Below are 12,598 nucleotides of genomic sequence, written 5' to 3'. Positions count from 1 at the left end.
AATGAAAGTATTGGATAAGGACGCAGGAGGGAGCCGTAATGAGTGTAAAAGGTCTTTAGAGTGTATTGGAAAAATTGGAGAAAGTGACTTCAGCGGGAGTGTGTAGGTGGGCCAGTTTTTACTCTGCAGCAAATAGAGGATTAATGGAGGTTAGTGGGTGTTATTAGTTGGCGGTAAACCAGTTCCAGCCCACTGTTTACAGCCTAATTGGTCCCAGTAGTTCTTAATCGCAGCTGTTTTTTGTTTATGGTGGGAGCGTGTGAGGTGCAGTCTGTCCGACAGGAGGAGAGGGTTTTAACATTCTGTGTGTGTGTGTGTGTGTGTGTGTGTGTGTGTGTGTGTGTGTGTGTGTGTGTGTGTGTGTGTGTGTGTGTGTGTGTGTGTGTGTGTGTGAGACTGTGATAGATGATGAAAGATTGCCTGTTTACTTGAGGCTCGTCCTCTGCTGGAAGAGGCAAACGGCTGTAAGAAAGTGTGAGGCATTGTTTGTTTTGATCTCTTTATCAGCTCCAGATTCTCTCATGAACCCATGTCTAAAAAAAAAAAACCACTTGGCCGACTAATGATGACATATTTAACCCTTAATTGCCCCGAGCAACGTTTGATGATTAAGATTAGTTTGCTTGTGCCTGACTGTGGCTGTGTGAGGGGCGGTTGTGTCCTTCTGACTGTGGGTCTTTTCTGACATACAGCAGCGTGTGTGTGTGTGTGTGTGTGTGTGTGTCTGTGTGTGTGTGTGTGTGAACCAGCTGATGGCTGTACAGGGCCTCTGGTGCAGCCAATTGAGGGTTTATTGTGTGTGTATGTGTGTGTTTAAGTGGGTGGGTGACTGCCTAGGTCAAGTATGTCCCCCCCCGTGCTGCAGATGTATCCCAAGATTGTTTTCTTTTCCATCAACAGAAGGAATGGAGGGTTTCAACTATTCCTCCCTCTCTCTCTGTATTTTTGTCCTTCACCATTTTTAACCGCTTTTGCTCCTTCAGAGGAGGAGAAAGGAGCCGCTGTGTAAAACTAAAAGAGATAATAACAGCTCACAAGGAAGGGTGCATTCTGCGATGCGCGGCGTACATGGGTGGATGCGTGCATGCATGAAGTGCTTCCTGCAGACTTTCCTCCCAGGTGCAGCAGAGCCCCCTGGGAGCCCAGAGGCTTGTGTGAACTAAGCCAAAGGTAAAAGGTCACGAGGTTTCTCGCCTGCTGTGTGTGTTTCCAGGAAGGTCTGTCTACGTTTGTGCCTGCGTTCATCTTCCCGTGCGTGTAATTGCACACATGTTGCTACCACACATGAAAATGAGACCATGTGTTTCCTGACACTCAACATGCGAACACGCCGTCACAGGCCGCTGTGAGAAACCGCCCTGGGAAAATCCTTGCTCAAACACCGCCCACCGCAAAAACACACAGAGTCACACTGAGCCATAGGATGTTTTTTTCCTCTGAGTAATCTGTTTAAAGAAATATTATGTCATATGTTTTCCTCCGCCTGTCGCTCTGTCGGCAGTGGGCTCCCTAATTAGAGTTCCCTAATAGAAAACTGATTCATCTCACTATGAATCCAAACAAACTTCTGCCCTCAGTTATGATTTCAAGCTGTGAGCAGATTGTGTCTGAGCGGGTCGATCGAGGCAGACATCCAGGATCTTCTTTTTCTTATTTAGTAGTTTGAGCAAAGACTGAAATATGGCGCATCTTCTTCTCCTTCTCGTTAGGAGGTTTGTCTTCTAGCCGCTGACTCTACAGTCAGGTCAGAGCACAAGTTTTAAATCACAGTCACAGCTCTGTGTGTCGCTCAAGCCAATGCATCAATGGGAATCTGTTTTAAAAAGCTGCTGTGGGGAGTTTTCAGCAGACTGTTATTAATGTTGAAGCTTCTTTATGACCTAAAAAAAGCAAACAAGACCACCGGCGACAGAACTGATTATTTTTATATTGTTCTTTTTAATACCTGAATCAGCTGCCAAGGGGGGAGGTGTCACTGCTTAAATAGCCTTTGCTTACATTTCTCAGTAATATTTTTCCATTGTTAAACGATATCAGGATAACACAAGAGTAACCACTTTGTCCAGAGAGGGGGCGCCAAAATGGACACAACCCAAAAGTTCTACGCTAAAGGAGTTTAATTGTATTTTTTTTGTCAATCAAATCAAATCAAACACAATTTTTTATAAATGAATGTCACTTACAAAGTTAACAGTCAGGGCAACATTTTCAAGTCTGATTCAATGTTTAACGAACAAGACATTTATAGTCGTCACCTGGAACTCCATGTTAATCAATTGTATCCAAGCAATACAATATTGACATTTACAGTGATGTGTAATGACAGATTTCAGCCTCTGGGGGGGGGGAGGTTACTGTGGCAGTGCTCGATGGATATTAATGAGAGGCATGTGCCAAGTCATGCTGTCAGCATCTGTACTGTTACTGTAAGTGGAGTATGCACTGAATGCTCTGCAGTTGACACTTCTGAGACACAGAATATAGATTCACCATAAATACATATCTGAAGAAAATTAATTTGAATTCCTGGCTTTTGCAAAATGAAAATAAAATGATGAATTACAGAAAAAAAGGAACTATAACCTTCTCATTCATTCTGTAAACATGTATAAAATATACATGTTAACACCAGATGTATTGATACTAAAAACAGCAGCCAGAGACTAAAAGGAGAAAATGTTCACCTTGTGCATCTCCCCCGTGGTTCCTCCCCTCTTTATTTACCCAGCTCTCCCCAGGCAGCAGACTGAGCTGCTGGGATTATGAGACACTGCATCGGCGCTCATCCTGCATATCAGTCCATCAGCATTAACACGGTGTGTGTTCAAACAAATACTCCCCGCGCTTCATTCGCTCTGGTTCCATTTCAGCCGAGGCCTGTCTGATAAGGCGCGCTTATTTGCATGGATGAAGCTGTTTGTTTGCTCCCGTGGAGATGAATTCAGATAAGAATGATCGTGTTTACCATGGGATATGTGTGCAGTGTGTGTGTGTGTGTGTGTGTGTGTGTATGCAGGTAGATATGTACAAGCAGCTATTGTTCATGTCCTCCAGTTAATGAAGGAGCTGCTGCATGCACAGTGAAGATAAATCATAAAAAAAAAAAATGGCAACAACATCCCCATTACATAATAATAAAAACCTTGCAGCCTTCTTAGTAAAATCACTGACTAACACACTCTGACATCCATTTGTATGGGCATGTCAATAATGTGCGGCCATGCCTGTTGATGTGTCATTAGTAGATGGCTGCAGCTCAGAGCCCAATCAGCAACAATACACCGAGTGTTAGATGATATCGGAAAGCTGTCAGAGCGAGCGTAATGGAAATATATAGCCGGCTCCGAGAACATGGAGGGAGGGTTTTTTTTCTTTTCTTCTCCTCCTCTCTCTCTCCTCCTCTCTCTCGTCCTGTCACCCTGCGTCTCTGTTCATCTCTTTGTCACTCTCCTTTCTGTCGGGGAAAATGCGGGTTCTTCCCTATCTGAAGCTTTTGTCAGTGCCTTGGATTGGACCGGCAGAGCTTTCTCCTCCGTTTAAGGCTGCACCAGACGGAGCGGGTCAGCAATATTTGCAATCTCCGTCCTTGTCGCTCTCATATCCGTGTTGAGATTTATCAGCCGGCGTTTGCGCGCTTCATTACCTCCGCGTGCTTGTTTTGGTGCTAAAATCCCAAATTGTCATTGTGGTCGTGTTCAAGCTGTTATCAGTAATCGCAACTGAACGTTGATGAAACAATCTCAGCATAAGGTCCAGTGAAGGTCTGAGTGATTGAGTTGCCCAATTAACATGGAGTTGTAGCTTTTTCTCCTCAGAAACAGTGCTGGACAAATTGTTTTTTTTGGATAATTTCACCTCCCTAGGCCTCCATAAGTTATTCAAATACCAGAAATTGACTTTGGCTTCACACCAAGCTTGCATAGTTAAGAGATGTAGTGTTTCACATTAAGTGTACAGTGTAGCTTTAACAAGCTGCAAAGAGGGATGATGGGAATAACTTCTAAATAAACATTAACGACACATTTTCTTAACCCCATCCTTATTTCACAAGTCAGCCTGTTTAGGTTCCCTTTAACCTCGGTTGCAAAACTTGACAGACAATCGTTGTGTGCTGCTGTGGTCAACAAGTCTGTATGGGAGAAGAATTATCAAGAAAGATGAGAAGATGAGAAGGTTCCAAAAAGTATTTTCTTGAATTTAAAGTGTCACAAATTAAGATTTAGAAACTCAGTCCTAATACGTTGAGACTAGACTAGAGGGTTTGACAGATGTGTCAGGTTTCCCACCTTATCAGCTGATACCGACCACACTGATATCTGTACTGGCACATGTTTTCATCAATAAGCTCTAGAAACATTAGTTACAAACAGGAAATCCAGAAAAAAAACATTCTTTCAATCTTTTAAAAACAGTGTCATCTGGCACTTTGTGCAGTCATGGGGCCAGAACAGTGACTTCAGGTTTTGGCACTGACAGTAAGATTTGCCTTTGAATAAAAACCCTGAACTGAAAAACAGTTATCGGCACAGCTCCTGGCGCAGGAAAAAGTTTCACTGAAGAACAGAATATAAGCATTCAAAATGATTATTTTATTTGTGATATTGAAATGTATTCTGGTGTTTTTAAATGAACCCCACAGGAACCAAACTCTGAGAGCATCTAACTGCCGCGTGGTGAAGTATTTCCTTCTGAAACGGCATAGAAGCGATCACAAGATAGAAGGTGGGACATAATGTGGGGAAGGATTTGATTGGCTCGCTGAAAAGTGGGCGTATCGCAACAAACACAGTGACGTCTTGGACTCGGAAACTCCGGCCATCTTCTTTGTAACCGCGGGTTACCACGGGAGACACCGGTAACTCACAAAACCAAACACACAACGACGACCCATAACTACTCATTATCTCATAGATCCTGCACACCGGGCAGTAACTGGCAAAATGTAAAGTTAAGGGGGAGGAGCACAGAAATAAAACAAAGCTTTTTAATTGGTAGAGAATTAGTGAACAGCCCTGAGTGCAGGATGAGTCATCAGACAGTGGAAACGATTTACGGGAAAAGAAAAACAAGTTATCTTGATTTTTTTTAAACAAAGCAGCCTCCTGAGTTACCTTATGTGAATTCAGAATCTACAGTGAACAATCGTTCTCTATTCAAGCTCAAATATCCATCTATAGTTTGAACTCCGGCCTTGCAGAAATCCCCTGTGAAGATTGTAATAAGAAGGATTTGTGTTAATTGTTCTTCATCTTGTTTGCTACGATCATACTGGTTACCACAGCAAACACTGTTCACCATGCTTCATAATGTGAGCAGCATCGAGCCTCTCTCTCTTTTATTTCCTTCTGTAAGTGTAAAGGGTATAGACTCCCCTCTGAAGGCTCTTACTGACTCCAGCTGAAAATACCAGCACCTTTGTTTTCCTGCTGTTCTTCACATCGATAGATTCATATATCAGGATGCTTCATTGTGTATCACTGCTCACTAATAAACATGTGAATGTGACATAGTCCAAATATATCCCCCCGCAGGCTGTTGAGCTTTATTACCAGGTGCTTTTACGCTTAACCTTTAATTGATGAACGAGCCATTTTCCAGACACCGCACAGCTATTCTCCACTAAACACCATCAGTGGCAAATGATGAGTGATTACGCTGCAGTCGTGTTGGTTTGGGACCAGGCGGGAATATATTACACTGGGATGAAGACAGTATATACAGTAGATTGGAAAAGGATGTTCTTTAAATGATCCCTGGAGGAACGTGACTCACTCTTGTGGAAAATAATCTTAACAGTGGAATATACACACGGGGGGAAGCGACGGAGTGCACGGAGTTTATTAAACAAAACACAAGCAGCAATTACAGCAGTGAACTGTGATGAATGTGAATGACGGCGAGCGTGAGCGTGTGATTATTGTGCTTACAGTGCTGCAATCAGACCTGCTCTGGAGCGTTCCACTCTGACAGCGACGGAGGGGTGTGCGCTCCAGAGGGAGAAAACACACGCATCCGATTGGCTGAGGAGGGGATAAAGCGCCCGAGCAACGCTAGCCATGTTTTCTCTGCTTTATCACGTCGTATGTGTGTCTTCATATAGGTCCTCTTTTCCCCCTGTTACTCTCTCAATCACACACACACACACACACACTTTATCTCTTCATCTCTCTTACTCGCTGCTAGTGCTCGGAGGGGTAAATGAAAGTGTAGAAGGAGGGAGGGAGGGAGGGGGGAGATGGTGGGGAGGGGGCTTTGGCTCTGGGGACAAAAAGAGTAAGAAAAGGCATGAGATGAGATCTGAGCAGCTGACTGTGCTCATGATGCTTTTGGAATTTCATCGTGGAGGTTTGAGGGGTGAATCGACGGCAGGAGATGTGAGGGAATTTGATAATGAAACAGAAGAGAGAAAAAAAAAAAGGGGCGGGAGGGGAATATCAAAGATATCATGTTTGTATTTTGAAGCATGAAACAGAATATTTGAAAACTGTTTATTACATGAAATTTAAAGTTTCATGAGAATGGAGGCCTTTATTTCACTGCTCTTTCTTCATTTTAGACTGACATCATGTTCAGCTTTTCTTTTTTCGGGGCAGGGCTTGTTTTGTTTCGATTTCTGGGAAACATATCAGTGTCAGTAATGACTCAATCCATCTGACGTCTTCTGTGGTCAAAACACCTTAGCCCTGGAAGTATTTGTTAATAGTCACAACATGAAATAACTCACTTAATTGACCAACAGCAAAAAAGTTGTGTAAATGGCTGAGCCTAGTGCGGGTGTGGTATTGGATCCTGAGGTGTTGTGTTGCTTGCACAGCACCCTTGTTGTCTTGAACGTGCCCCTGCAGGGATTTCAAAACGTGCATCCAAAATACGTGATTCAGACTCAGAGTATTGATTACTGCTACTATGACTGGCCGATGTCGCCGTCATTTCCCCCGTTTGATTCACACATTTCAAATGAATGTTTGAGACATTACACATACGAGGCGGGAAGGCAGTATCACAAATATTCTGGCCATTTTTTTTTTTTTTTTGTTCTACTTTACGTCATTTCTTCTCAATCCATGAACATTAAATGAAAGTTACTCTATGTGCCGTAAAAAGTACCGTCCAATCTTCTCTTTCACTGTGCTTACTTGATTTCTCGTTGGCGTAGTTTCTGTTCTCCCCTCAGCTCTCCTTTGGTCTCCTCTCGCTCTGTCCACCATCTCCCTCCATTTTTTCCTCTCTCTTTATGTTACATCACATTCTGTAGTGTTATATTTCAGCCACTTTTTCAACATTACGGTTTTTGTTCTTGGACGCTCACCAGCATCAGAACAGCTACACATGCATGCCCTCTTCAAACTTCCCTTTCCTCTCATGATAGTATTCACAGATCACATGTATATCTGCGACATATATCAGTTTTCCCTACATGTAAACATACACAGACTTTGTTAGTATAGAGCCCACCACTTCCCCAGTCTCTATCTCCTCCTCTCTCTCTTCTCCCTCTCTATGGGTATCCATCATGTCTTGCTCCTCTCTGGGTGTCCCTCTGACTATACTTTTCCACTCATTACTGGCCTCTTTTCATCCAGAGCTGCAGGACCCCAGAGACCACCAACATTGTGCTGGTCCTGACGGTGGCCCCTGGAGAGTCAGAAAATTTGCCATTATATCCTCTAAACAAGAGATCCCCCACAAGTTCAAAGTAAAATTTCAAATGCACACAAATCTCTCTGAGATGTGTGTGGCCAAAGTGCTGACCAGGAAACTATGCAGCATAAATAAATGATCATACCCTTTTTTTAGTCCCAGCCTCCATGAATGTATGTACACATGGGTGATGGGATCCTTCTAGCGAGGAAACGTTCAGATAAAGAAGGTCTCTTTAAGTTCCTTTCAGGAACCTTTGGTTTGTGTTATAGTTGGCGCACCCTGAGGACAAAGTGGATCCTCCTATCTCTCTGCTGATTTTTTCATGTTCATGTGAAAGTTTTCTTACAAAGAAGTCTAATCCTTCTTTCTTCAACTAAGAGACCCACCACAAGGATCTTTCTGTGTTTGCCAACATTTGATTTTTGCTTTTTCAGAGTTGTCATTTTTTTCCTTTTTCCTTGTTTGCTTTTGCAGAAAAATGTGTTGGACCAAAAAAAGCACAAAGTTGGTGTTTATCTATTTCCCCCGATAGATCTCACAAACCTGACATGCTTTCAAAATCTGAACATGCAGAAATGATATACTGACCAAGAACTGTCTGTACAGAATGTAGCTCTCCGTCTTGAGTTTCCCCTTGTGTCAATGTCCCAGTACACATAAAAACTTAACGTCCTCCTGTCTTCTCTTTCCTTGTATCTCAATCCTTTGGCACACATTTTCCCTACGTTTCTACTCACCGCTTCCACATTCTAATCGTCTTCCGTCACCTTCCTTTCTGATTTACTTTTGGCCTTGACTTCTGCCTCACTGCATCCACTCATTCTCCTTTTGTCATGTTTCTCCTCTCGCTCCTCACTTCATCCCACCTCCACTCTTGATTATTCCTATAACTCCTTCATCCTCTCCCATCCTTCCTTCGTCTTCTCCCCCCCCCCTCACCTTTTCATGCTGTTAATCCTTTCTACCTTTTCCGTCTTCCACAGAACCATGAGAGGGAAACGGCGCTTCACTGCGCAGCCCAGTACGGACACTCTGAGGTGGTTTCAGTACTGCTTCAGGAGCTGACTGACCCCACCATGAGAAACAGCCAACAGGAGACGCCTCTGGACCTAGCAGCACTGTATGGACGCCTACAGGTCAGTGAGGATGACACATGGCAGGTTTATGAGAAAATATATCATCTCAAGGTTTATATTTCACTCTGAAGGACTACTTCAGCCTCTAAAATGATCCTGTATACATTTAATAGGGAAGCAAAAATACCATGCAATACAGTTAAAAAGTAGATCAGATTAGAAAACGTAATTGACATCCAGCCGGGCAAAAAAATAGTTACACATAAGGGACAAATGTCTCTGGCCACGCCCCTTTCTGGAAGGGGATGTGGCTTGGGCGTTCTTGCTCCATGCCCTATTGTTCACGGGTTGAAAGGGCAGACTCAGAGGGCAGAACAAACACCTAGCTGTGGGCGTGTCACCCACCTGAGGGGAGGGGTTACTGCCCTTTGTGATGTCATGAAGGGAAAATCGCCAAACGACCTGTTTGAGGAGATGTTTTCTGAAAAATGGAGCAGGCGAAAGACGCAGAGGATGGACTTTTCTCATAATTCGTGGTTTGTAGGCAGACGAGGGGCAATTATTAGTGTTATAAAAACACGGTGAAGTGTATTTTACATAATATGTGACCTTTTTAAAAAGAAAAAAAAAAAAGTTCAAACATAATATTTAACCTGGACTACATCCAAGCCATTACCATCAAATCTACCAATCCATTCACTGACTATAAATCCTAAAGTCCCTATCTATAAGACACTTCTGAGCCCTACATGTGCACAGTTTGATGAGGAGCGAGATGAAGAAATATCTCACCCTGACCTTTTGGTAATTCCAGAGGGGAGAAGCTCAAATCTAGAGATCCCTTTTTTACCCCTTTATAATATTCTGTTTTCAATCAAAATAGATTTGTATCTCGTAATAAGACGCTACCGTTGCTTGTAGCGCGGCTCAATCAAAACCAAACAGGCAGCAGTGACAGGGCGGGGGAAGCCGCCCAGGGATCATTCCGTTAACCCACTTGTTGCGAGGCATATGTGAACCTCTGCACGCCTTCTGTATACCTGATGACGCTCCCCGTGGCAGGTGACAAAGAAGCAGGTGGTGACTCAATCTGCACCCTCCCCGGGACAACAGCGGGCATTGGCGGTGATGAGGGGCGTCATCTGTTCAGAGACAGCAATACACTGTTGATTATTTTAAACATGGCGGATGTTTGATGAAAGGAGAACTTCCTCAAATACCTGCTGTGCTTGACAGGCAGGCAGGTAGAGGATTTACAAATGCGAGTTTACTCTTTAGTCAAAAAAAGATACACACACACACACACACACACACACACACACACACACAGTCACACTGAGAGGCGTACGCAGCAAATGCCTGCTGATGTTCAAATGCAATCACACATTCTCTCTGTGCAGGTAGTGAGTAATTGCAGTCAAGCCATACAGGTTTGTCTGAGTGTGAATGAATAATTTATAAAGGCAGCAGCGTTTCTCTCTCTCTCTCTCTCTCTCCCCCTCTGCATAATAATGATGAAGGAGGGAAATCCCTGTGGTGGAGTCTTCTGCTGCATAGAGATGGAACTAACACAGGGCAAAAGTTGACGTTACACACACACATGCGGTACGCACACGGATACACATTCAAGAAGGAAGCTTCCAAGAGCTCTGTGCGTTGTTTAGCTGTGTTATTAAAAGCACCATCCATGATCAAACAGAAGAGCACACTGCTACGGCTCCAGCCTCCTACTGGGTTGATTGACACATCTTTTAATGCAGGGGTCTGCACTATAAAACAAATAGTGAAGCAGACCCTACAGTATCTCTCCCTGTCATCTGTTGTACTAAACACCGACGTCTCGACCCCTTTACTTTCTCTTTCTCTCACTGTCAAAAAAGTTGCCATGAAAGTTTACAAATAATAATAGTGGCACATTCATCATTTGTAAATTATATTGATTTTATACAGAAATAAAAGAAGGGGGGGGGTCAAGTGTGATTGCTCAAACTAAAACGACAACTGTAGTTAAGTGACTGAAATAGCTGTAGCTAGCTAACCAGTTATTGGGTATGATCATACTTTGTGAGAGATTTATGAAAGCTTTGTTTGTCCACATTGAATATAAAACGAGAGAAGAAGTTTCAATGTTTAAAATCAGTCCAGCCAATGTAGGGATGTAATTGTCTTAAGTCAAGAGAACTGTCCTGCCTTTCAATACAATGGACATAGTTCATAAATATGACACATGCAGGAATACATACATTGAACTTTTGACCCCAAAAATGCTTAGAATAAAATGCTTCAAAAGTTCCTAAGTTCAAAGTTTAAATCACTTTGTTTGTACAAAAACAGTATAGACCAATTCAGAATGTTCAACAGCAGATGATCCACACAGAAGAAACTTAAGGAGCAGCATTAGTCTTCTATGACAGGCTGTTAAGCTCTAGTATTACACGGTAACCTGCAACAAATCACATGTTAACTTTTACAAAACAAAGTAAGGATTTCAGCTGAGAAGTAACTGATGCGATGGTTGGCAAACCCCTCAGGAGCCAAATTTTAATAAAAGATTCAGGAAAGAATGGCAGTTTTGAAGATGTTCAATAGATAATGTAATCAACCAAAGAAACTCTGCACTAAAGAAATGAAATATCACTGGGATCAGAGTGTAAACAAACAAATACAGCCGCTCTAAAAACTTTGTATTTAGTCCTAAAAAAGTGTATCTTATGGCCTACTTTCTCCTAATGAGCCGTTTAGTCCCTGACATGTGTGTGTGTGTGTGTGTGTGTGTGTGTGTGTGTTTCTCTGCGCAGGTGGTGTGCATGTTGGTGAGCGCTCATCCCAACCTCATGACCAGCCACACCCGCCGACACACTCCGCTTCACCTGGCCGCACGCAACGGACACCACAGCACGGTCCAGACGCTGCTCGAGGCCGGCATGGACGTCAACTGTGTGGTAAGAAAAATGAACAGCCCTCAGCGATCGGTGTCCTCTATCGGCATCTGTGGGTTTAACGGATTTAGACACGGATAATTGTAGCCTTGCAGGAAAAAAATATGAGTGAAATATTGCTGTTTTTATTTTGTTTTTTTTAGGCTTTGGGCAAAAACTTTTTCTCTTCAGAAAATTGGATTAAAAAAACGCTCTTGTCTGTTTACAACAGGGATGACATGGTTACTTAAGCTTATCCAAAGTTAGCTGGAAGGTGTACTTAAGCAGATATAAGATGTCAGGTAAATGGGTCACGTCAAGACTTGTGGATTATCATGAGCAATCTTTTCCTGACTCTCTGGAAAAAGTAAGATTTTTAGAACACCATTACAAAAGTGATTATATCTTAGGACATTAACAGCACAAGGTCAATGAAGTCCTTTCTAATACTGTATGTTTGGGGGGGTTCAGATACTCATTTCAAAACACAGAAACCATGAAACATTTCAGCTCGGCAGGGGGAAGCTCTGAGACAGAATGGAGTTATAAAGTGGGGACGTGACTTTGACATTCTCTTCCTGTTTTATCCGACTCTGCTGCGGGAGGAGAAGGTGAATGGAAAGATATCTCTTTGTCCTTTTCTCCGAGTAAATCTTTTAAAAGTCTCCTTCATCTTCCTTGCGTCTCTGCTCTATGTGAATATTTTAGGAGCTGCTGTCTTGTGTTTTTAATGAAAGGGGGGGGTTCGGCTTTGTTTTTTTTTTTTGGTGAATATAATACACCACAGGCATAAATGTTTGGCAGATTCTCCTTTTGAGAGTGTGTGTTGTCTCTGTTCTTGTGCGAGTGTGTATCAGAGAGCCTGTGTGTGCAGTGGAAGCCTCCCGTGGTGTGCTTGGTGGTGGAGAGGGATGAATAATTGATTGGGGGGGGGGGGGAGAGAGATTGAGAGAGCAAAAT

At 43.0% G+C, this 12,598-nt stretch overlaps 1 protein-coding gene across 4 annotated transcripts in view; it reads left to right on the top strand.

The window, feature by feature from the left end:
• anks1b (ankyrin repeat and sterile alpha motif domain containing 1B) overlaps window positions 1-12,598 on the top strand; it is a 192,489-nt gene that overhangs the window by 57,020 nt on the left and 122,871 nt on the right. For all 4 annotated transcript variants that reach the window (XM_065951463.1, XM_065951465.1, XM_065951462.1 and 1 more), the window contains exons 4-5: window positions 8,628-8,780; window positions 11,519-11,662. In XM_065951463.1, the coding sequence (XP_065807535.1) occupies window positions 8,628-8,780; window positions 11,519-11,662 (297 nt within the window). The remainder of the gene's footprint in view (window positions 1-8,627; window positions 8,781-11,518; window positions 11,663-12,598) is intronic.

Source organism: Labrus bergylta, chromosome 23 (genome assembly GCF_963930695.1).
Source record: "Labrus bergylta chromosome 23, fLabBer1.1, whole genome shotgun sequence".
Lineage (NCBI taxonomy): Eukaryota > Metazoa > Chordata > Actinopteri > Labriformes > Labridae > Labrus > Labrus bergylta.
Note: the sequence above shows the minus strand (reverse complement) of the source record. Positions and strands in the feature narration are given on the sequence as shown.